The following is a 24,796-nucleotide window of genomic DNA, read 5'->3' on the forward strand; positions in this document are numbered from 1 at the left end:
TCTAGAAAATTCTTGAAAAACCTTATAACCGTGGTTTTGAACTCTATATCCAGTTGTTTGCTTTCCTCCATTTCTTTCATTTGTGACTTCTTTCTTTGTCTCCACATTTTGGCTGCTTCCCTGTGTTGATAGAGTGGCTTTGTGTGGTAGGTGTCCTATAGGGCTCAGTGGCTCAGCCTCCCCAGTTACCTGAGGTGGACACTCTTGGTGCACCCCTTTGTGGGCTGTGTGCACAATCTTGTTGTAGTTAAGCCTTGATTGTTGTTGGTATCACTGGGAGGAATTGACCTCCAGACCAATTGGCTGTGAGTATCAGCTGTGCCTATGATGGGAGAACTTCTGTGCTGGAGACACCCTTATGAGACAAGAATGTGTCCCTTATGGATCTGAGGAGTTGTAATCTGGATGGTCCCACTCTGACCCCTGGGTACACTGGCTCTTGGATCTCCAAGGAGGTCCTAATTTAGCCTTTGCCTGAGGCCACCCAGCAGGAGCTATGTAGAGAGCTGCAGATTCCTCTTCTTTGTTTGGGCTTTGGAGATTCCCAGATGAGGCCCAGCTGTGAAGCAATGCAAGCTGCTGTGGGGCCTTCAGCCTTCTTTTGGGTGTTCCGGGCATCACTGGAGCAGCTGCAGTTTGTTAGGTAAGATTAGAATTCAAAGGACTAGGCTAATTATATGCAAAAGCCTCTGCGCTCAGCTTGGATGGGGTGGAGTCTCAGGATGGAGCAAACAACAGTGGCTTCATGGGGCTGGATCTCAGGGCGGAGCAGACAGCAATGGCTTCCCGTCAGCCCTGCCCTAAGAGGCCCCTGGGTCTCAGTGTTCTGCGGTAATCGCTACAAGCACCTCTGAGAGAAAGCCGCCCTCGAGTTTTGCCTGCTGCCAGACAGTCCAGTTTTTCCCCGTATGAGTCTGGGTCCCCAGAGTCTCACCCAGTACTGGAGTTCATAGCAGTTGGGAGCTTTTGTCTCCCACCCAATTGAGAAAGCCAGCCGTGTACTCAGTTGCCAGCCCTCTCCACACACGCGCCTCCCTCTCCATGTGCCTCCCTCTCTGTGCGTGCGCCTCCATACCTTTGCCTTCTGCAGCTCCTGTGAGTCTCAGTGTGCTTTTCTCTTTCCTTCTAGTTGTAGAATTTCTATTCAGCCAGCCTTCCTGTGGTTCTGGATGATGTCTGTTTTGTCTTTTTGTTGTAGTTTTGAAATTGTTGTGCGAGGCAGCGGTTTAGGTGTTTACCTATGCCGCCATCTTGGTTTCTAATTGTCTGCTTTCTTAAACAGTATGATACATTGAATCATCCAATGTCCTTTCTGCTGTAATTTCTCTAAACATAGGCATAGAGAAACGAGGAACTTTTAGTATTGTTTTTAATTGAGGAACCAGGTGTTTTATGTGGAGAACTAGAATTTTGTTGTCATTACTATATTGTTACTTCCTAGGACTTTTTTTTTTAAAATATATTTTATTGATATTTTACAGAGAGGAAGGGAGAGGGATAGAGAGCTAGAAACATCGATGAGAGAGAAACATCGATCAGCTGCCTCCTGCACACCTCCCACTGGGGATGTGCCCGCAACCAAGGTGCATGCCCTTGACTGGAATTGAACCCGGGACCCTTCAGTCCGCAGGCCGACGCTCTATCCACTGAGCCAAACCGGTTTTGGCTTCCTAGGACTTTTGAAGTGGAGGTAGTATATTGGAGGTAGTATAAACTGGCATGTCCTATTCCATTTTATTTTTCTGACTAAGTCCCCTATTTCACATACCAAAAAAAGGACTTGATTTACTTCAGCTGTTAGATCTACCCCATAATACCACTTAAACTTTACTGGACTCTAGTTTTAAACTCTGTTGTTGATTAATCTTTCTTGTTTTTACTGATTTGAATTTTTCTTGACATTTATCCTTAAAGGAAAGGCTTCATAAATGTTTTTCTAGTGTGCATTTTCTATTCCTTTTGCCCATTCAGGGACACTTAAAAAATTATGCACAGCTTAGTCATTAAATTCTGTCTTGGTCTTACCCATCTTGTTCTTTTAACAATTTCCCCCACGAAAAGGCCTAACAAATTAATCAGTTGGTCTAGATCTGGTATAGAATCAAACAAAATCTTGAATCCTGAAGCAAATTTCTATTTTCCTGAGGATGGAAAAACCCCTCACAATAGGCCTCAGCTCAGATATAGACTATGTTTAATTCAGCTTCTGTGATCTGCTTTACAGTCTAGCATGGGAATATTGTGAAATGTGATTGTATATATATCCTGAGAAAAAGGTGAGAAATGACAGCTTGTTAAAGAGGTCAACGGAAGGAGAAGAAATAGAAAGGGTGAGAATGAGAATGAAATAAAGTTGTGCAGAGAGAAAGAGATTGAGTTATGCTAATGTGAGGTGGCTACTGCTTGCTTCACTGACTTCACCCACAAATAATCTACAACTGGTAAATGACAATAAAAGCAGCCATCTCTTAAATTTAAAATAGCTAATATACATATGGACTGAGGTGTAGGATGAAATGCTATGTATTACAAAGAAAAATGGACAGATTCTGCCCTGAGGGAATTACATTCCAGTTGAGGCAGTAGAGAGTAAGGGAACTAAGTGAACTGTGCACTTTTCTATGTACTGGATATGCTCCTAGATCCTACACATATCTATATATATAAAACCCTAATATGCAAATAGACTGAACAACCAAACAACCAGTCGCTGTGACATGCACTGACCACCAGGGGGTGCGCACAGAACATGGCAGGCATTGGCAGCAGGCAGCAGAGCATGGAACATGGAGGGTGTCGGCCGTGGCGGGATGGTGGAGCAGGTGAGCGGGGCACCAGACCAAGGCACGGCACTGATCACTGTCATCAGGGTGAGCCTCTGGTGGTTATTGAAAATGGTTTGAGCTTTGGAGATGCCCAGATGAGGCCCAGCTCTTGCACGCCATGGTCCCACCCGGCACTTGCACCTGCTGCTGGCGCCAGAGCCACCGCTTGCACCCGCTGCTGGCACCCAGCATTGGCCCCGATCACTCCGTGCCATCAGTGGGTGTGAGCATCAGCTGCCGACCCCAATTGCCCCTCAGGGCTTCTCCACCTCCCCTGATCCTGAGGGGCGATCAGGGCTGGCAGCCGCCCTGCTGCCGGCGCTGGCCCTGCTTGCACCCGCAGCTGGCTCTGGAGCTGCCACTCACACTTGCTGCCGGCACCTGGCTCTAGTTTCAACTGCTTGGTGCCATCAGCAGGTGCGAGCGGCAGCTGCCAGCCCCAATTGCCCCTGAGGGCTTCTCCACCTCCCCCTGCTCCTGAGGGGCAGTCAGAGCAGTGCCATCAGCGGGTGCGAACGGGGCTAGCACCATCAGTGAGTGGGAGCAGCGGCGGTGGGAGTGGGGCTGCCAGCAGACAGGGGACTGGGGGCTGCAGTAGGAGGGACCAGGTGGGGGTGTGGAGGATGGGCCAAGACCTGCCCCTGTGCCTACTGCAGCCTCGTGGCCCACAGTTCCTTTCAAGGTGCATGAATTCATGCACTGGACCCCTAGTTTTATCATATTTAATCTTCAGAATAATCTTGAGAAGTAGATAGCTTACCCCTCCTATTCCCTACTTTATAGTTTGGGCAATGAAGACTTGGGAGAATTTAAATGGTTCTACCAATTACACAGCGAGAAGCAGATGAAGCCAGGATTTGAATCTGATCTAAGATATCCACAGATAACTATAGAAGGCAGAATGAGACATACAAATACAGGGGCACAAAAAGGGGCCATTGGAGTTTAATACCATCAAAGTCTCTTTAGTTCAGGAATACTTAAGGCTTCATGAGAGAAGTAGCATTTGAACTGGGCTTTGCAGGTTAAGGGTAGGATTTTTAACATGTGGTATGGCAAAGAAGGAAAGTGAGTGATAGAGCTGGGATTGACTCCAGTTCAGTCTTAAGCCAAAGCCTATTTCTAGAACAGTGAGGGCAAATGTTGGAAGCCAATGCAACTGAAAAGGGATTGTATTACCGTGTGTTATAGAAAACAGGCTGAAAAGGAAGGTCAAGACAGGAACATGACAGTCTTTCAGTGGTATACAACAGGTTCTTCGATATAAACTCAATCATTCCAAATTACGTATGGAGATTACATTTAATTACCCATGGAGATTACATTCAATTACCTATGGAGATTACATTTAATTTCTCTCCTTGGCTCAGGACAGTAGTTCAGAGGTTCTGGTGGGTTGAATGGTAATGGAGCAACACATAGTAGGGCTAGATGTGGAGCTATACACTGAGTGGCCAGATTATTATGATCTCTGAACACATAATAATCTGGCCACTCAGTGTATATCCTATATAACAAAAGGCTAATATGCAAATTGTCCCCTTGACCAGGAGTTAGACCAGTAGGCAGGCAGGCCAACGACCCATGTCCCCTCCCCCTGGTCAGGCTGGCTGGTTCATGCACCAGGCGTCTAAAAAAAATTTAAAAAATACACACACACACACACACACACACACACACACACACACACTCTGAGTGGCCAGATTATTATGCGTTCAGAGATCATAATAATCTGGCCACTCAGTGTATGCTAGTAGCAGGAGCATTGTAAATGCTTCTAATGGAAAGCAATGCATTCTCTTTTGTATTTATTTATTTTTTAGCTCAAACCATTTTACAATATAAAACCCTTATCAGAGGCTGAGAGAAAAAGCAAGAAATCAGGTGATTCCAAAACTAGGTGATTTATTGGAACTTGCATGGAAGACAAATTTGTAATGTTTGATCTTAATGTCCCTTCACCAAAACATCCCTTCAGAAAAATGTTTATCCATCATGTACATGTGATTCTTGACTCTAAAATTGAGCAACATCTGTTATGTCTATCTCAGTATATATGGTAGAGTCTGGGAAGTGGGTAGCATGTCCCTGGAGCATAGCAGTTGAACCTGACTAACCTTGTAGATCAAGTATGTCAAACTCGCAGACATACGGCCCACAACGAATATTTTTGCGGCCCAGCCAATATAATGTTATGTAAGAAATGTTTTAATAAAAATCTCGTAACTTAATTTTTACAATATCCTGTTATACATAATTATTAATAATGAACTACAACGTTCACTAATGACTGATTACTATAATTGTGTTGCATTCATTTCCCTTATGCACCTTACGTGCAGGTGCACCATTTTTCTCCACTAATACTAGCAGCGAATATTTTAGCAGCCGGTTGCCACGTCATTAGTCTTTGTACTGACTTGTTTAGTGTGCACAACAGGAAATATTTCACTTTTGGAGTACAAGAAAAAGAGGTTTATTTGCGTTATGCTTATTAATTTGTGCAGTTATTCAGCATCTGGTAAGTTAATGTTCAAGAAAAATATTAATTTTTATTAAAATGTTCTATTATTTTATGTTAACGATTACTCATTTATTTCAGCCCTTTGTATTCAGCATGTCTCTATCAAAATAAACCTATGTCTCTATGAAAATTGAAGCTTTTGTTTTTTTGCGGTCCACATAAACACTTGTTTATTTAGCCTGTGTTAGCCTTTGAGTTTGACATGCTTGTTGTAGATCTTCCCTGGCATCCTTAAGTCATTTTGTTCTCTATAGAAATGGAGATTGTTTCTTTCTTTTTTTAAAAAAAAAAAATATTCATTTAAAAAAGAGGGGGAGGGAGAGAGAAACGTCAATTTGTTGTTCCACTTATTTATGCATTCATTAGTTGCTTTTTGTGTGTGCCTTGATTGGAAATCAAACCTGCAACCTTGGTATATCGGTACAATGTTGTAACCAACTGAGCTATCTAGCTAGGGCTGGAGATTGTTTCTTATTCAGGTATATGTGGCAAACTAGGAATAACCCCCCTAAATATATCTCAGGGGGGAAAGCCCAAACCAAATGAAATATCAGCACTCTGTTAAAAAGGAATGTGTGTAAGGACATTTGAGCAGAAATTTGTTCATGTTTTTCAGAAGCAACTCTCTGTGTTGGGATAGTCAATCATTCCAAATCTCTTAAATTCTTTGACTATGGGAAGAGTGCTGAGTGAAAAAAAAAAAATGGGTCTTTTTACCAATGGAACTATTTGCAGATGAGTCATAATGAGCCCTCTCAAGAATGATGTTTATCATCATCAGCCAGAGGAGATGTTTATGGTTCCCACCTTTCATCCACACCTGCCAACCCCTCATCCACTTTGGCTAGTGTGACACAATGGACCTTTGACCCATGATGTTACCTGAGAAAACTCAACCACAGAACAACGCATTGTAAGAGTTTATTAGACAATATTAGGCCAAGGGCTAGAATCTCCCTCTGCTCCCTATAAATTGTCACCAGTGCTGGAATGGGGCTCCATCTATTGTACAGGGAACTGTTTGTACCTAGACAGCTGATTCCCACTGAAAGATTTCCTGTTTCTTCTTATAGATTTTTTGGTTGCTATGTATTGATAGGAAGTATGTCAAGTGGAAAGCTCCTGGTTTTGAGCATGTGGGCCAGTTAAGTTCTGTTAAAAACTTACAAAAGAAAATATCTATATATATAAAACCCTAATATGCAAATAGACCAAATGGCGGAACAACTGAACAACCAAACAACTGGTTGCTATGACGGGCACTGACCAACAGGGGGTGCATGCGGAACATGGAGGGCGTCAGCAGCAGGCGGCAGAGCATGGAACATGGTGGGCATTGGCCATGGCGGGAGGTGGAGCAGGTGAGTGGGAACACCAGACCAAGGCAGGGTGCCGGTTGCTGTCATCGGGTTGAGCCTCTGGTGGTTACTTGAAAATTCTTTGCTCCCGTGTGCTGCAGTCCCATCAGGCACTTGCACCTGCTGCCGGCGCCAGCCCTGCTTGCACCCGCTGACATTGCCAGACCCAATTGCTCTGCACCGTCAGGGGTGCAAGCGGTGGCAGCGGGAGTTGGGACCAGGGCCGTGACAGGAGGGGCTGGGTGGCGGCACAGAGGTTGGGCTGAGACCTGCCCCTGTGCCCACCGCAGCCTCGAGGCCCACAGTTCCTTTTAAGGTGCATGAATTCGTGCACTGGCCCCCTAGTCAGTATAATAAATGTTGACTACAGAGGTTGTTCCACAACGGGTTGAGGTAAGTGTTTGACCACACCTCTCCAGGCATGTACTGCTTTACTTGCACCAAATCTGCATTCTAACCAAACTACTTAGCTTCCCCTTCCCATCTCAGGATTCTGTGTGTGACTATCATTTTGGAATCCCATATTCTCCTCTTCTTGCTCTTCCCTCCATTTCTTTCTTCCCACCTCTACCAACCAATATTTATCATGTATAGATTATATCCCTGGAACATAGTCTTTAGCCTCTTCTTTGTGCTTCAATCTCTCATCAGTGAACACACGTTTCTGTATGCTTGGCATTTTTTGTTTTTATATAAGGTGACTGTTGAAAAGTCAGAACTCAGAGAGGTGTTTATTTCCTCAAGCCATTACCCAGATGGATTGCAGTATCTCATGAATAGCTTTGTTATCCAGATAGCCAGATTTCTAAAAGGCATAATTAAGAACATTACTACATCATTATTTTAAAAACTTAAAGCAGCCAAGCATGAGAAACTAAAATTATTAACCACCACATTTATAAATATATAGTTAGAGACAGTTTTAAGAATTCAAAGCACCTGGAAATAAAATGGTCACTTTTTCAAACTTAACTGTTATTAATCACTGCTTAATTTAATCCATATCCCCTTTAAAGAAAATTTCTTCAGATAATTTAAATGTTTCAGAGACAAAAATCTTCCTTGGAAATATATATATATCCAAAATCTCCTTGGGCTTAGTAAAAATATTTGTAGATACCTTTCTGCATCTCAAACCATGAACGAGGCTATTGGATGCACCTCTGTTTCTGTTTCTACTTTTCCTGCCTCTTTGACCATGGTCGTGGTTGATCACAAAATGTGTTTTTCTTTTTGCATTGGATTATTATGTATGTCTTACCTCTATTTTCCAATCAGAAGATTTCCTTTTTCTCAACTATACCTCTATTGTGATTGTATTGCTATTTCCTTTTACTTTTTTTTCAGATAGAAAATGGCTCTAAAATGTTTTCCTTTTCTTCCAGTCATAATTTAGATTAATCTAGTAGTTGAGGAAGAATTTTAATAGCTTCTGTTTATTCAGCATTTATTATGTTCATGTTCTGTGGTTGGTAGACCACAGGTCTCTTTTTCAAATCGTGACCTATTCATCAGCTACACATAAGACTCTGGACAGTTTGTCATTGCCAGTTTTCTCATTTGTAAATTAACAACAGTAACATCGTGGAATGATTCTTTCCATTTATGAGTTATTATAAATAAACTAGAGGGCTAGTGCATGGATTCATGCACCATTGGGGTCCCTCGGCCTGGCCTGTGCCCTCTCGCAATCTGGGACCCCTAGGGGGATGTTGGATAGCCAGTTTGGGCCTGATCCCTGCAGGCCCAATCCAGACAGGAGGGAGCCCAATCTTGTGCGTTGAGCGTCTGTCCCCTGGTGGTCAGTGCGCGTCATAGCAACTGATCATTCAATTGTTTGGTTGTTCAGTCGTTTGGTCGTTCGGTCACTTAGGCTTTTATATATATATATATGTTATAAACATTTGTATACAGATTTTCATGTGAACATAATTTTTTAAACTAAAAGTCTATAGTTTACTCCAACTTCCTTCTTTTAATTTTTTGAATTTTGGTAAAATACATATAACATAAAATTTACTATTTCAATCATTTTTAAATGTGTAGTTCAGTGGTTTTAATATACATTTATAAAATTTTGCAGTCATCACACCATCCATCTACCTAATAACTCTTTTCATTTTGTAAACTCAAATTCTATATTCATTAAATAATAACCTGGTAACTATCATTCTACTTTCTGTCTCTATGATTTTCACTCATATGTGGAATTATATAGTTTTATCTTTTTGAGACTGGCTTCTTTCACTTAGCATAAAGTCCTCAAGATTCATTCGTGTTAAATTCAACATTCCAGAATTTACTTCATTTTTAAGGCCGAATAATATTTCATTATATGTATATTCTACAGTTTGCTTATATATTCATTAGATGCATTTTAGCTATTGTGAATAATGCTATCAAGATGATTGTACAATCATCTCTTCAAAACCCTGCTTTTAATACTTTTGAGTATACAGACATACCTCATGTTATTGTGCTTTGCTTTATTGCACTTTGCAGATACTGCATTTTTTACATATTGAAGAAGGTTTGTGGCAACCCGTGTTGAGCAAGTATTTGATCAGTTTGTGTATTTGTGTCAAATTTTGTAATTTTCATATTTTAAACTTTTTCATTATTACTATATTTGTTATAGTGGACTGTGGTCAGTTATCTTTGATGTTACTATTGTAATTGTTTGGAGTGCCACAAAGTGTGCCTGTATAAAATGGCAAACTTAATTGATAAATGTGGTTCTGATTGCTCCACCAGCCTGTTGCTCCCTCATCTCTTTCCCTCATCTAGGGCCTCCCTGTTCCCTGAGACACAACAATTAGGCCAATTTTTGAAATTAGGCCAATTTTTAACCCTACAATGGCCTCTAAATGTTCAAGTGAAAGGAAGGGCCACACATCTCTCACTTTAAATCAAAACCTAGAAATAATTAGTAGTGTGGAAGGCAAGTGGAAAACCAAGACTGCCTAAGACAGTGGTTGGCAAACAGCGGCTCGCAAGCTACATGCGGCTCTTTGGCCCCTTGAGTGTGGCTCTTCCACAAAATACCATGGCCTGGGCGAGTCTATTTTGAAGAAGTGGCGTTAGAAGAAGTTTAAGTTTAAAAAATTTGGCTCTCAAAAGAAATTTCAATCGTTGTCCTGTTGATATCTGGCTCTGTGGACTAATGAGTTTGCTGACCACTGGTCTAAGAGGTAGGCCTGTTGCACCAAACAGTTAGCGAAGTTGTGAATGCAAAGGAAAAGTTTTTGGAGGACATTAAAAGTACTACTCCAGTGAACACATGAATGGTAAGGAAGCAAAACAGCATTATTGCTGATATGGAGAAACTTTTTTTTAAAATACTGTATTTTTTATTATTTTTTAATATGTATTTTATTGATTTTTTACAGAGAGGTAGGGAGAGGGATAGAGAGTTAGAAACATTGATGAGAGAGAAACATTGATCAGCCACCTCCTGCACACTCCCCAATGGGGATGTGCCCACAACTGAGGTACATGCCCTTAACTGGAACCGAACCCGGGACCCCCCAATCCACAGGCCGACGCTCTACCCACTGAGCAAAACCGGCTAGGGTGATATGGAGAAACTTTTAGTGGTCTGGATAAAACCAGCCACAACATTTCCTTAAGGAAAAGCTTAATTCAGAACAAAGCCTTAACTTTCTTCAATTCTATGAAGGCTGAGAGAGTTGAGAAAGCTTCAGAAAAGAAGTTTGAAGCTAGTAGAAGTTTGTGAGGTTTGAGGAAAGAAACTGTTTTCATAATATGAAAGTGCAAGGTGAAGCAGCAAGTGCTGATGTAGAAGCTACAGCAAGTTATCCAGAAGATCTAATTGAGATAATGAATGAAGGTGGCTACCCTAAATAGCAGGTTTTCAATGTAGATAAAACAGTTTTATATTGGTAGAAGATGCCATCTAGGACTTTCACAGCTAGAGAGGAGAAGTCAATGCCTGGCTTCAAAGGACAGGCTGATTCTCCAGTTAGGGCCTATTGCAGCTGCTGACTTGAATGCTCACTTACCAGTCCAAAAGTCCTAGGGCCCTTAAGAATGATGCTAACTATATTCTGCCTGTGCCCTATGAAATGGAACAGCAAAGGCTGGATGACAGCACATCTCTTTATAATGTGGTTTACTGAATATTTAAACCCACTGTTGGGAATCACTGCTCAGGAAAAGGATCCCTTTCAAAATACCACAGCTTGTTGACAATGCATCTGGTCACCCAAGAGCTCTGATGGAGATGTACTATGAGATTAATGTTGTTTTCATGCTACTAACACAACATCCATTCTACAGTCCGTGTATCAAGGAGTAATTTTGACCGTCAAGTCTTATTATGTAAGAAATACATTTCATGAGGCTCTAGCTGTCATAGATAGTGATTCTTCTGATGGATCTGGACAAAGTAAATTGAAAACCTTCTTTAAAGTATTCCCTGTTCTAGATTAAGAACATTTGTGATTCATAGGAAGAGGTCAAATATCAACATTAACAAGAAATGGAAAGAAGTTGATTCTAACCCTCATGGATGGTTTGAGAGGACTGACTCTAATTTTAAAAGAAGTTCTGTAGAGAAATTATTTGTGAAAGGAAGAGTCAATCGATGGAGCAAATTTCATTGTCGTCTTATGAAATTGCCACAGCAACATGAACCTTCAGTAACTAGCAACCTAATTAGTCAGCAGCCATCAACATCGAAGCAAGATGACTGCTCAGATGATGGTTAGCATTTTAAAAATTCTCACTTGAGAATATGTTTTTATTGATTTTTAGAGAGTGAGGAAGGGAGAAAGAGAAGGAGAAACATCAAGGTGAGAGAGAAACATTAATCAGTTGCCTCCCATACTTATCCCGACCAGGGATCGAACCTACAACCTAGGTATGTGCCCTGATCAGGAATCAAACCCACAACTCAGTGGTGTATGGGATGATGCTCCAACCAAATAAGCCACCCGACCAGGGCTATCGTTAGCATTTTTTTAGTAATAAAGTATTTTTAAAATTAAGGCATGTACATTGTTGGTTTTGTTTTTCTTTTAGATATAATGCTATTGCACACTTAATAAATTGCAGGGTAGTATAAACAAATTCTACATGCATCGGAAAATCAAAAAAATTTTGTGACTGGCTTTGTCGCAATATTTGTTTTATTGCAGTGTTGTGGTACCAAATCCACAATGTCTTTAAGGTGTGCCTCATGCACCAGAAATAGTATTGCTGGATCATATAGTAATTCTATTTTTAATTTTTGGAGGAAATACCATACTGTTTTCCATAGCAGCTGTACCAACAGTGCACATGGGTTCAAATTTTTCCACTTCCTTCACATCCTTATTATTTCTGTTTGATGTAGCCATTTTAATGGGTTGGTATTAGTTCCCCTTTAAATGTTTGGGGAATTCACCTGTGAAGTCATTGGGTGCAGAACTTTTCTTTTTCAGGAGATTTTTGGTTAATGAGTCAACCTCTTTACTCATTTAAGTCTTCATATTTTTAAATTCCTCATGATTCAGTCTTGGTAGATTTTGTGTTTCTAGAAATTTATCCATTTAATCTAGATTATCCAGTTTGTTGGGGAACAGTTGTTCATAGTATTCTCTTCTAATCCTTTTTTTTAAAAAAATATATTTTATTGATTTTTTACAGAGCGGAAGGGAGAGGAGGGATAGAGAGTTAGAAACATCAATGAGAGAGAAACATCGATCAGCTGCCTCTTGCACGCCCCCTACTGGGGATGTGCCCGCAACCAAGGTACATGCCCTTGACCGGAATCGAACCTGGGACCCTTGAGTCCGCAGGCCAACGCTCTATCCACTGAGCCAAACCGGTTTTGGCACTTCTAATCCTTTTTATTTCTGTAAAACTGGTAGTAATGTGCTCACTTTTATTTCTGATTTAAGTAATTTGAGTATATTCTCTTTTGTTCTTATTAGTCCATCTAGCTAAAGGTTTATAACGTAAAAGAACTTACTGTTGGTTTCATTGATTTTCTCTGTTGGTTTTCTGTTCTCTTTTTGTTTATGTCTGCACTAATATTATTTTCTTCCCCTTGCTCTACTGGGTCAATTTTCTCTTATTCTAATTTTTGTAAAATTAGGTTGTTGATTTGAGGTCTTTCTTGTTTTTTAAATGTAAGCATTGATTCTCCCCTAGAACCACTTTTGCTGCATCCCATGAGTTTTAGTATGTTGCATTTTCATTTTCATTTATCTATGTATTTTGTAACTTCCCTTGTGATTTCTTTGTTGATCCTTTGGTTATTTAAAAATGTGTTGTTTAATTTCCACAAATATGTGAATTTTCCAGTTTTCTTTCTGTTATTGACTTCTGATTTACCTTGTTGTGATTAAAGAAGATACTTAGTTTGATCTATCTTTTTACATCTATTGACATTTAATTTGTGATCTAATATATGGTCTAGTCTGAAAAATATCCCCTGTGCACTTAAGATGAATATGAATGCTGTTATTTTAGGGTTTAATGTTCTATATATGTCTATTAGGTATAGTTAATTTTTTGTGTGTTGATTAAATCCTCTATTTCCTTACTTAATTTCTGTCTGCTTGTTCTAGCCATTAGTGGGAATGGGATATTGAAGTCTCCAACTTTTATTGTATAGCTGTCTATTTTTTCTTCAATTCTGTCAGTTTTTGATTTATAAATTTGGCTCATCTGTCATTATGTGTGTAAGTGTTTATAATTGTTACTAGAGGCCTGATGCATGAAATTTATACAAGGGACTCCCCCCCCTGCCGCCATGGTGGCTGCCTCGACCCCTGCCACTGTGGCTTCATCTGGAAGGTCGTCTAGAAGGACTTCCGGAAAGATGTCTGGTCTAATTAGCATATTACACTTTTATTATTATAGATATCTTCTTGATGCATTAATTTTTAAAATCCTATCTAATAAAGAGGGAATATGCTAATTAACTATCACTCTGTCACAAAGATGGCTTCACCCACAGCTGAGGCCAAGTTCCCATAAGGAGCCTTAATAAGCAATCAGCAGGGACCTGAGGCTACATACTCCCCCGCCCCCGTGGGGCTTGACAGGGGACCTCAGGCAGGCAGGGCTTGACAGGGGATCTCAGGCTGTGCCCCCCACCCAGCAGGGCTTGACAGGGGACCTCAGGCCACCTTCCACACCTGGCAGGGCTTGACAGGGGACCTCAAGGTGCGCTTCCCATCCTGGTGCTGGGCTAGGGGACCTCAGGCTGCGCCCCCCACCTGGCAGGGCTTGACAGGGGACCTCAGGTCATGCCCCCCACCAGGTGGGGCTTGACAGAGGACTTTAGGCTGCACCCCCGAGCCCGGCACCATGCCGGGGGACCTCAGGCCGCATCCCCCGCCCCAGCACCGAGCCAGGGGATCTGAGGCTGCGCCCCCCTGCCTGGCAGGGCTTGACAGGGGACCTCAAGGTGCACCCCCAGTGCTGGGTCGGGGGAACTCAGGCCATGCCCCCTGCCCAGGGCAGACCTGAGGCTGCACCCCCCTGCCGATGGGGCTTGATAGGGGACCTGAGGCTGTTTCCCCTCCCCTCCCCCTGCCTGGCAGGGCTTGATGGATGACCTCAGGCCATGTCCCACACCTGGTGGGGCTTGACGGGGGACCTCAAGGCTTGCCCCACCACCCCAGTCTGGGCTAGGGGACCTCAGGCCACGCCCCCCATCCTGGCGCTGGGCCAGGAGACCTGCCCGGCAGGGCTTGACAAGGGTGGGACTAGCCAGGTCTGTATCTATCCCAGTGAGGGGGGTGGGCCCGGCCAGGTCTGGGTCTCACGCAATTTTGAGTCGCATGTGGGTGGGCGGGGACTTGACTCTGGGTCCCGTGGTGTGCCCCAGACTCTGACAGGAGGAAGGTTTTCATATACATTTTACTAATTTTCTTTCATCTCTGACACTTTTATTATAGAGAAAGGGCAAATAGCAATATTAAATTATTTCCTCTAATTAATCCCCTTTTAATGTGCACGAATTTCGTGCACCGGGCCACTAGTCAATATATAATGTCCTTCTTTGTCTCTCATAACCTTTTTTTGATATAAAGCTGTTTTGTCTGACTGGGGCCGGGGATCAAACCTACAACTCAGGTATGTGCTCTAGACTAGGAATCAGACTTGAGACTCTTTGGTGCCAATGCTCTAACTATGGATCCATGCTGGCCAGGGCTCTTATTTCTATTTTTAGGTATCTTTAGGTGATCTAGAATTATCTTAGAGACATTGGGTGACTAATCAACAACACTCCTGCAAAGGTGTTATTATTACTTTTATCTTAGTTTATATACTGAGTGTAAGAACTTGCCTTGCCATTATATGACAGAGCTGGGATTGAAACCCAGGCTTGTACAGAGCTGTTTCCAATATGCTATACCAACTCAATTTTCAAAAAAATTTTTGAAGGCATTATATAGTGTCTCTTCTGAGAAATTTGATCCCTGAAAATGACAACTTGAATTACTAAATATGTCTCAACTTATCTGGACAGTACAGAAGTATCTACTGACATTTAGTGCATTGGGAAGAATTTGGTGCTTGTAAAAGTTCTTTATATTTGAAATTCAAATATTCACCAGATTGGGATTCATTTATTTATTCCTTCAATTACTGTTTAAGAAGGCAGGTATTATGCTAGGTAATCTACACTAATAAAAGAGAAACATGCAAATTGATCATACCTCTGCTACGCCCACAAGCCATGCCCACCAGCCAATCAGGAGTGAGTATGCAAATTAACCCAACCAAGATGGCTGCAGCCGCAGAGCAAGCAGGAGGCTTGGGTTTCCCCAGCAATGGAGGAAGCCAAGCTTCCCGCCCTGGCTGGCCCTGGCCTCTGCTCAAGGCTACAAAGTTTCACTTATAGAAGATAAATAAATCCCAGATACTAGGGCCTCCGCTTGGGTCGCCAGGGGGCGTGGCCAGCCTGCAAACCACCGCAGGCCCCTTTCCCAGGATGCCCCACACCCCAAGGGAACCCCCACCCTGATTCGGGATACCCTTCAGGGCAAACCAGCCAGACCCCACCCGTGCACCAGGCCTCTATCCTATCTAATAAAAGAGTAATATGCAAATTGATCATCACTCTAATGCACAAGATCGCTGCCCCCATGTGGTCAAAGATCCTGCCCCCATGTGGACACAAGATGGCCGCCACAAGATGGCCAGCAGGGGAGGGCAGTTGGGAGGGACCAGGCCTGCAAGGGAGGGCAGTTGGGGGCAATCAAGCCTGCAGGGGAGGGCAGTTGGGGACCAGGCCAGCAGAGGACGGAACTTGGGGGCGACTGGGCCTGCAGGGAAAGGCAGTTGGGGAGGACCAGGCCTGCAGGGGAGGGCAGTTGGGGGGGGACCAGGCCTGCAGGGCAGGGCAGTTGGGGGTGACCAGGCCTGCAAGGGAGGGCAGTTAGGGGTGACCAGGCCTGCAGGGGAGGGCAGTTAGGGGCAATCAGGCTGGCAGGGGAGCAGTTAGGCATCAATCAGGCTGGCAGGGGAGTGGTTAGGGAGTGATCAGACTGGCAGGCAGAAGTGGTTAGGGGCAATCAGGAAGGCAGGCAGGTGAGCAGTTGGGAGCCAGCAGTCCTGGATTGTGAGAGGGATGTCCAACAGCCCGTTTAGGTCCGATCCTTGATGTGTCCCAGATTGGAGAGGGTGCAGGCTGGGCTGAGGGACACCCTCCCCCGCTGTGCATGAATTTCATGCACCGGGCCTCTAGTGGATATATAAAGATGAATAAGATTCTGTCTTTGCCTTTAATTTACTTACACTCAAGCACATAGAAAGAAAGCACATAGAGCGTGTTGTCAAGTGCTTTGATGGAAGTAAGTATCGCTGCTACCCAATAATGTGCTGGAGCTTGTTCATACTGGCTTGTGGGAGCCAGTGATCAGAAACTTTGAAATCCTGTTTTTCCAGCTTGAAATTGGCTATGGTAGGAGTATTTACACCATGGAAATGAGCAAATGCTACAAATAGGGATTTCTTTTTCTTTTCTTTCTTCCTTTTTTCTTTCTTCCCTTCCCTTCCTTTCCCTTCCCTTCCCTTCCCTTCCCTTCCCTTCCCTTCCCTTCCCTTCCCTTTCCATTCTTTTCCTTTTCTCTTTCCATTTTTTACCCCAGGACATCCAGTTTACTAAAATGCCACTGTTAGTACAGGAGGTAAAAATCTAATTCTTTATCTCATTGAAACATGAGCCAATTCTGCATGTCATATCATAGTTGTTTCGGGACCAGCTGCTTCTGTTAATTTAAGCAATAGCCTTTCAAAAACCTTGTGACTGTTTCCCTTTTAGATGATGAGAGTCAGACAAAGTCTAAATCCCCTGTGGGTTCTGTTTTTGTTCCAGAGATTATAAAGCAGCTAACTTCACCAACAACTTATACGTCATCAATGAGCCTTGGGTCTTCTCACTGGCCTGGTGCTCCAGGATTAACTTGGTGACCACAGACAACATTCAGCTCCTGAGGCAGATAAATTACCCATACTGCTCCATGGTGAGCTGACTTCCAGATTGCTCTTCCAAGTCTAGTATAATAGAATTTCATGTCCCCTACCCGACCTGTACATTGCCCACTGTGTAGTTGCCTGGGGAGCAGAGACTTTATTATATTGGAAATGTAGCATCCTCCCTTTCCTCACCCAGGTCCTTCAGTGATTGTCAGGGAGAAATTAGTATTGTTCTAATAACTGCCATTTATTGAATCCTAACAGTGTTCTTTTCATGCATTATGTAATTTAGCCCTCTGAGTTAGCCACTGTTATTTTCCCCATAAGGAAACTGAAGCTTGAAGATATGAAGATTCTTGCACATTGTTGCATGATGCAAGATTCAGAATGAGGTCTGAGTCTAGAATTTTGCTACTGCAGCCCACCTTCCTAGAGGCATGGCAGCAATGACAGTGGCATAGGGTAGAGGGAGAAAAACAAATGTACTTCACTTCCAAGTGATACTGTGTGCTTATTTGAAAAAGAGAGCCAGTGGCCAGTTACCTAGTTTGCTCATTGCCAGAGGCTTAGGGACCTGAAGACCTGGGTTACAATCCTCACTAAATCTCATCACTTAAGGGAGCCCCAGCTAACCAGTTAACTGCTACAGAGACTGTTTTTCTTATCTGTGTAGAGTAGGTTGCCTGAGTGGAACACAGTAGTGTACAGCAGAAAACAGCTTAATTTCTCTTATTGACACTTTAAACTGCTCTGTGAGCTAGGCCTTTCCCTGCCCCTGAATGAAATCATACTCAGGTCCCATAGCTTTTCTTAGTCACGCTTAAATAATTTTTAAGGTCCACTTTAGTACACCAAAAAGCCTCAATTCAGAATAAAAAGTTTCCACTGCAGAGTAATAACCCAAATTCCAAACTGCCTTGGAAGTTAAAGCTTTAGGCTGAGAAGCCTAAATATTTCAGTTGTCTTCTCTATATTCCAGCCTCAGAAACCTACTTTTCTGACCTGTTCAGGGTCAGGACCAGGAGAGAGAAGATCAGGGTCAAGGGCCACAGTGCATTGAGGCCCTCTGGTGGCATCATAAAATAGCTGACCCCTTCTGGTGGCTTGAGCAGCGTTCTGGAGGTGGCCCTCAAGGAAACCTTGGATGGCAGGTACCTTGGCAAAAGTGAAACCTCTCCACCTGCCTGTCCTTATATACTGTAATTCCCCTTCATGTGTGTACTGTATGTTTTTCTAACATTTTTATTTTTAAAATTGATTACAAAGAAAACTTGCTCATTATATAAAATTCAATAATTACAAAAATGCATAAATTAGAAAGCAATGTACCCCTCCATAATCCTATCCCCCTAATCAGGAATGTCTCAAAGTTGTCCTTTTGGATATATTAAATACAACTTTGTTAAAAAACACTTTTCATTTAAATACTTAGATTGATAATATTTGAATTGATAATAAATTCATGTGAATCTAAAGTCAAAAAGAAAAAAAAGAGTATATAAGTGAAAAATAAAATATGGATTTTAAGATCACTCCACTGGCTGATAAGAGGTCTGAAGGCTGTATTCCAGATACCTTATGATTTTCAGTAGTTACATGAATAAACTAAGGCTGCCATAACAAAATATCATAGCGGGGCAGGTTAAACAACAGAAATTTATTTTCTCACAGTACAGAGGCTAGAAATTCAAGATCAGTGCATCAGCAGGTTTGGTTTCTTCTTAATGCCGGGGTGATATCCAGCATCTAGAAGGGTTCAGGAATCTGGAGAAGGGTTGCATGTAAATTAATAAAGAGACTAGAAATATAATATAAATTTGTAATCCATGGGGGAGCCAGAGGAGCTCAACTGTAGTAGCTAAGTTCTCTTTTATCTGGACCCAGGGATTTTTTTATTTCCACATTTTGCCCTATAGCAAAGTAGATATACATATCAAAGGTAAGGTTTAGTATATAGTAAGCATTGCCAGTTTTGGGGGAACTGCCTTCGGCTGTTCAGGTGTTTGGCCAGCAGGAGGCAATAACATGTAGATTGAAATGCCCTCAGCTGTCTGGCAGCAAGCAATCATTTATGCATCTTTTTCAGGTTTGGGGAAATGCCTTCGGCCATTCCAGTAGGAAATAATATGTATTCAGCCCTGCTGAATATAGAGGCCTATCAACCTTTTGAGGACTTCTTGCATTTATTATGACATGCTGGAATTAGCCTCCAGCACTTCTGAGCCCCCTGTCCTTGGCTTGCAGATAGCACCTTCTTCCTGTGTCCTCACACAGCCTTTCCTCTGTGTGCATACACATCCACACTGTCTCTATGTGTCCAAATTTTCTCTTCTGCAGTCAGATTGGATTAGGGTCCACTCTAATGGCCCTCTTTACTCACTTCTTTAAATGCCCTATTTCCAAGTGTAGTCAGATTTTGAGGTACTGGGGGGGTAGTGCTTCAACATGTGAATTTGAGGAGAACACAATTCCACCCATAATAGTAATCCAACGAAGAATTGAGAAGAACATGAAAATGGTGAGGAAATCCTGGAAGAGAAGTGGCTATAATGCCTTAGAAAAAGTACTCCATTAGCTTGACCTCAATACTTCACCATGGTGAAGTGATAAGAAAATAAGTAGAGTAGAAAATACATTAATCTGTTTTCCTGTTCTTAAGAGTTTTTTAGTTTGCTGTTACATAAACCAGTTTTGACTATTATAAGCAAAAAGAGAATATATTGAAAGGCTTTTTGAGTACCTCGAGGAAACACCTATAAGGTGTAGGACTAAGTTTAGAATCCTGAAGGGAATAGGGAAGGCTGGACAGAAGCCAGAACCTGTGTCCAGATCCATTCAGGTTGAGGGGAATAGAGCCACCAACACTAAGTATGTTTTGCACCACAATCACCTCAGTATAGGAAATATCGGAAAAAATACATTTGAAAGCATGGAGCATTCCTGGAAACAAAGATTTCATAAGGATGAAAAGGTCAATATATCAGGAAAGTATTATCATTATAACTGTGTATGAACTTAATAACATAGCTTCAAAATACATGAAACAAAAGCTAAATGAAAGAGATTTATAGTCAGAGATTTCATTCCTCTCTCAGTACCTGGAAGAGCAACGGAACACCCCAAAAATATAATCAGAAAGGATGCAGATGTCTGAACAACACTTTTGGTCTCCTTGGCCTAAAGAACATAAAATAATATACCCCAAAACTTCAGAATAAACAATATTTTCAAATGTATATGGCATGGCGCATTCACAAAAATAGACCACATGACAAACCATAAAATAGTCTCAATAAATATATTTTAAAGGACTGAAACCTTACAGACTATGTTCTGTGACCACAACTAAATTGAATAAGAAATGAACATTAATAAAGTATCTAGCTAAGCCTCTAAATTCTGGAAATCAATGTGTTTCTAAACATTCCATTGATTAAGGGATAAATCACAAGGGAAATTAGAAAATATTTTAAACTAAAGGATAATGCATATACAACAATATTTATGAGATACAGCTAAAGCAGAACTTAGAAGGAATTTTATAGCTTTAAATGTTAGAAGAAAGAAAAGTTTAATACTGATTAAGTTTTTACCTTAAGAATCTAGAAAAGGAAATTTTTTTTCCAATGATGAGGAAGGAACTACTAAAGACAGTAGCAATCAATGATATAAATAGAAATGATACAAACAATAGAGAAAAATGAGAAAATTAAAACTTATTTATTTGAAAAAAAATAAAATTGATATATTCTTAGCAAGATGAGAGATAGAGGGAGGTAAGGAGATGGAGGAAGGGAGGGAAGAGAGAGAAAGAGAAATCGCCAATAAGAATGGTGAATGAAATGGAAATGTCTCTTTAGATCCTACTGTGTTTCCCTGAAAATAAAACATCCTCCAAAAATAAGACCTACTTACAGGTTTCCTTCTGAGTGAAACATAAGGCATCCCCCGAAAATAAGGCCCCCAGGCTCTGTCTCAGAATGAAAATTAATTTACCATAAACTGGTTGCTAGGGCCACCCCGACTGGCGTCTAGCAACCAGTGACGTTACGCGGAGTCCTGATGTCACTGCTGTGTGGATACAAAGCAGAGGTCGGAGTGAGCGGTGAGCGCGGGGCAGGAGAGAGGAGGAGACTTTCACAGATGCGTGTAGAAGAACAGGAGGATTAGAGCGGACGGGATGCGGCGAAGGTGGTGAGTGCTGGTCTGTCTCTGGTGACACTACCTGATGCTCGCGGCCGCCTTCATGATGACTGAAGGTTCTCAGTCAGTGGCAGACCCTGCTCCAGCCCAGATCCAGGCCCCAGCAAGCCCAGTGACAGTCCCCAGGCAGGCCCCAGGGGGTAAATGTCTGATAAAGGGGTAGGGGGAATGTCTGGTGAAGGTGTTCAGTGGCACAGGGGTGGGGGGAGGGGGATCACTTAAAATGACACAGGAGGATCAGAGGGGGAAATCAAAATGACACAGGAGGATCAGAGGGGACAATCAAAATGACACAGGAGGATCAGAGGGGACAATCAAAATGACACAGGAGGATCAAAAGGGGTTACTAAAATGGTAATCCCCCCTCTGATTCTCCTGTGCCATTTTGATTCCCCCCTCTGATCCCCCCTGTGTCATTTTGAGTGATCCCCCTCCCCCCACCTTGATACCCCAATTCCTTTTTTTTTTACCCCTATAGTAGAAATGAGCGCAAAAAGAAAAAGCTACTCCGTGGAGTACAAGAAAGGAATCGTGGAAGACTCTTGGGGCCAAAATCTTACTGCTTTCTGCAAAGAGAAGATGTTGAGTATCGGATTGGTCCGAAAATGGCGAGCAGAGTATGGTAACCTCATTGAACAAGTGGACAAGGGAAATGCTAAAAAGCGCAAGTGTGGATCAGGTCGGCAACCATTATTTTCCGAGCTGGAAGACCTGATCTGTGAATGGGTTGTTGACAGGAGAGCAAAGGCTTTGGCTGTGAATAGGGCTCAAAGAATTTGCCCTTGCAATGGGATAAATCACAAGGGAAATTAGAAAATATTTTAAACTAAAGGATAATGCATATACAGTTTGCATAGCCCCCGAAGACTTCAAAGCATCACAACACTGGTTGGATAATTTCCTTCAGCGAAGTGAACTGTCTTTAAGAAGATCTACAACATTGTTTAGGTTGGAAGATACTCAAATTATTAAGTGAGCACTTGCATTCAAGTCCTTTATTGATGATGCTGACTTCTCTAAATACAATCTTTCCAACATGATTGCTATGGATGAAACTGCAGTGTTTATGGGCCAATCATCTCAAACAACAATTGAACAGCGGGGTGCCTCCTTAGCGTACATTCCCTCCACTGCTTACGAAAGTGCACGTGTTTCCTGTATTTTGGCAATTCGTCTGGATGGCACTAAAATCCCACCTTTAATCATTTCTAAGGGCAAGAAGGAAAAGATTGAATGTGTTTTGGGCGTTTTTATTCTTGAAACTGAAAAAGCCTGGGCCACACAAGCAGTTATAAGGAAGTGGGTCGATTTAATGCTGCCGCCTGTTATGCGAGGGAGCCAAAGAGGTCTGCTAGTCTGGGATGCAGCCAGCACTCACCGCGCTAAAGACATGAAGACATTTCTTCATGAAAGAAAAATAGATCAGATAATGATTCCTGCAGGAATGACGGCCTATCTCCAGACTCTTGATATTGCAATAAACAAGCCATTCAAAGACAATTTGCGCATGGAAATTAATGACTACATTGAAAATAGAATGGAGAGAAATCAGCGTGGAAACTTTGTGAAACCTAAACTGCAAGAAGTTGTGACTTGGGTGAAGAATTCATGGGAGAAAATCACTGACAGTTGCATTGCAAATGCACTGTGAGCAGGCTACCTTGACAAGAAGTACTCATTTAAAGACAGTGCTATTGCTAAACATGAGAGATTTGGTCCACTGATTCTGAAAGAAATGGAGTCACAAGAAATTCACCAGGAAATTCAGGAATTGGATTGTTATGATGATGTTCCAGAAGATGATGACATGATTGTCATTGAATAAATGAGTAAATTCTTGATACTGTAGGATTCACAGTTTGTCTGGTTTGTGTTGACAACTACCGTACTACCGTACCGTATACAGGTAATAAATTTCCTTTATTTTCATTTAACAATAAATGTGTACCGTATTCTTCTTCATGGAAAAATAAGACATCCCTGAAAATAAGACCTAGCGTGTCTTTGGGGGCAAAAATTAATATAAGACACTGTCTTATTTTCGGGAAAACACGGTAAATATAAAAAGGAATATTATGAACATTTTTATGCCATTAAATTTAACAAATTAGATGAAGCAGACAAATTTCTTGTAATATGTAACATCAGAACTGAGAAAAGAAATATAAAATTTTAATAATCCACTATTACAATCAATCTATATCCTATATAATAAAGAGGTAATATGCAAATTGACCATCACTCCAACACATAAGATGGCCACCCCCATGTGGACACAAGATGGCCACCACAAGATGGCTGGTAGGGAGGGCAGTTGGGGGGGAACAGGCCTGTAAGGGAGGGCAGTTGGGGGCGATCAGGCCTGCAGGGGAGGACAGTTAGGGGAAACCAGGCTGGCAGGGGAGGGCAGTTAGGGGCAACCAGGCTGGCAGGGGAGGGCAGTTAGGAGCAATTGGGCTGGCAGGGAAGCAGTTATCCGTCAATCAGGCTGGCAGGGGAGTGGTTAGGGGGTGATCAGGCTGGCAGGCTGAAGTGGTTAGGGGCAATCAGGAAGGCAGGCAGGCGAGCAGTTGGGAGCCAGCAGTCCTGGATTGTGAGAGGGATATCCAACTGCCCGTTTAGGCCCGATCCCACTGGGATCGGGCATAAATGGGCAGTTGGACATCCCTCGAGGGGTCCTAGATTGGAGAGGGTGCAGACTGGGCTGAGGGACACACACACACATCCATGCACGAATTTTGTGCACTGGGCCTCTAGTATATATATAGAAGCCTAATATGCAAAGTGTCCCCTCCAGAGTTTGACTGACTGGAAGTTCAATCGCTTGCTATGACGTGTGCTGACTACCAGGAGGCAGTGTGGAGCAAAGGAAGGCCCTGGCCGACAGCCAGAAGCCGCTAGGGACCCTGCCCATGCATGAATTTTGTGCACTGGGCCTCTAGTTTGTATATATAAAACCTCACCACAAGAAAAGTCCATCGCTTAAAGAGTTTCACTCTCTAATCAAATATATGAGATAATACTAATCTTATGAAAACTCAGAAACAGGGAAGAGGAAGAAGACTTCCCAGCTGATTTTTGTGTCTAGCAATACCCTCATATAAAACCTGACAAAGACCTTACAAGAAATAAACTTATGATAGATATCATTCAGAATTTAGAAATAAATATCTTTATCAAAATGTTTGAATCCATCAGTTTAAACAGGCTAATACATCATGAGCAAGTTGGGTTCAGACCAGTAATGCAAGATAGATATATCATATCAAAAATTACTCAATATAATTCAACATATTAACAAAATAAAGTAGAAAAAGCACATTTGACAAAAGTCAGCACCCATTTATGGTAAAAGGTCTGGACAAACTAGGCATAGGGATAAAATTTCCTCATTCTGATCAAAGATATTTAAAAACATATTTACTAAAAAGCCACTATCATTTTTA

General features: G+C 42.1%; 1 protein-coding gene across 1 annotated transcript in view; it reads left to right on the forward strand.

Moving 5' to 3' along the window:
• Positions 1-569: 569 nt before the first annotated feature.
• The window catches only part of GDPD4 (glycerophosphodiester phosphodiesterase domain containing 4), a gene marked incomplete at both ends in the record, with an annotated part of 150,580 nt that continues 126,353 nt past the window's right edge, over positions 570-24,796 (forward strand). Inside the window, 2 exons of the mRNA XM_080640620.1 lie at positions 570-643; positions 17,047-17,194. Coding sequence (XP_080496746.1) covers positions 570-643; positions 17,047-17,194 — 222 coding nt within the window. The remainder of the gene's footprint in view (positions 644-17,046; positions 17,195-24,796) is intronic.

Source organism: Plecotus auritus (genome assembly GCF_963455305.1).
Source record: "Plecotus auritus genome assembly, chromosome: 9".
NCBI classification, from domain to species: Eukaryota; Metazoa; Chordata; class Mammalia; order Chiroptera; family Vespertilionidae; genus Plecotus; species Plecotus auritus.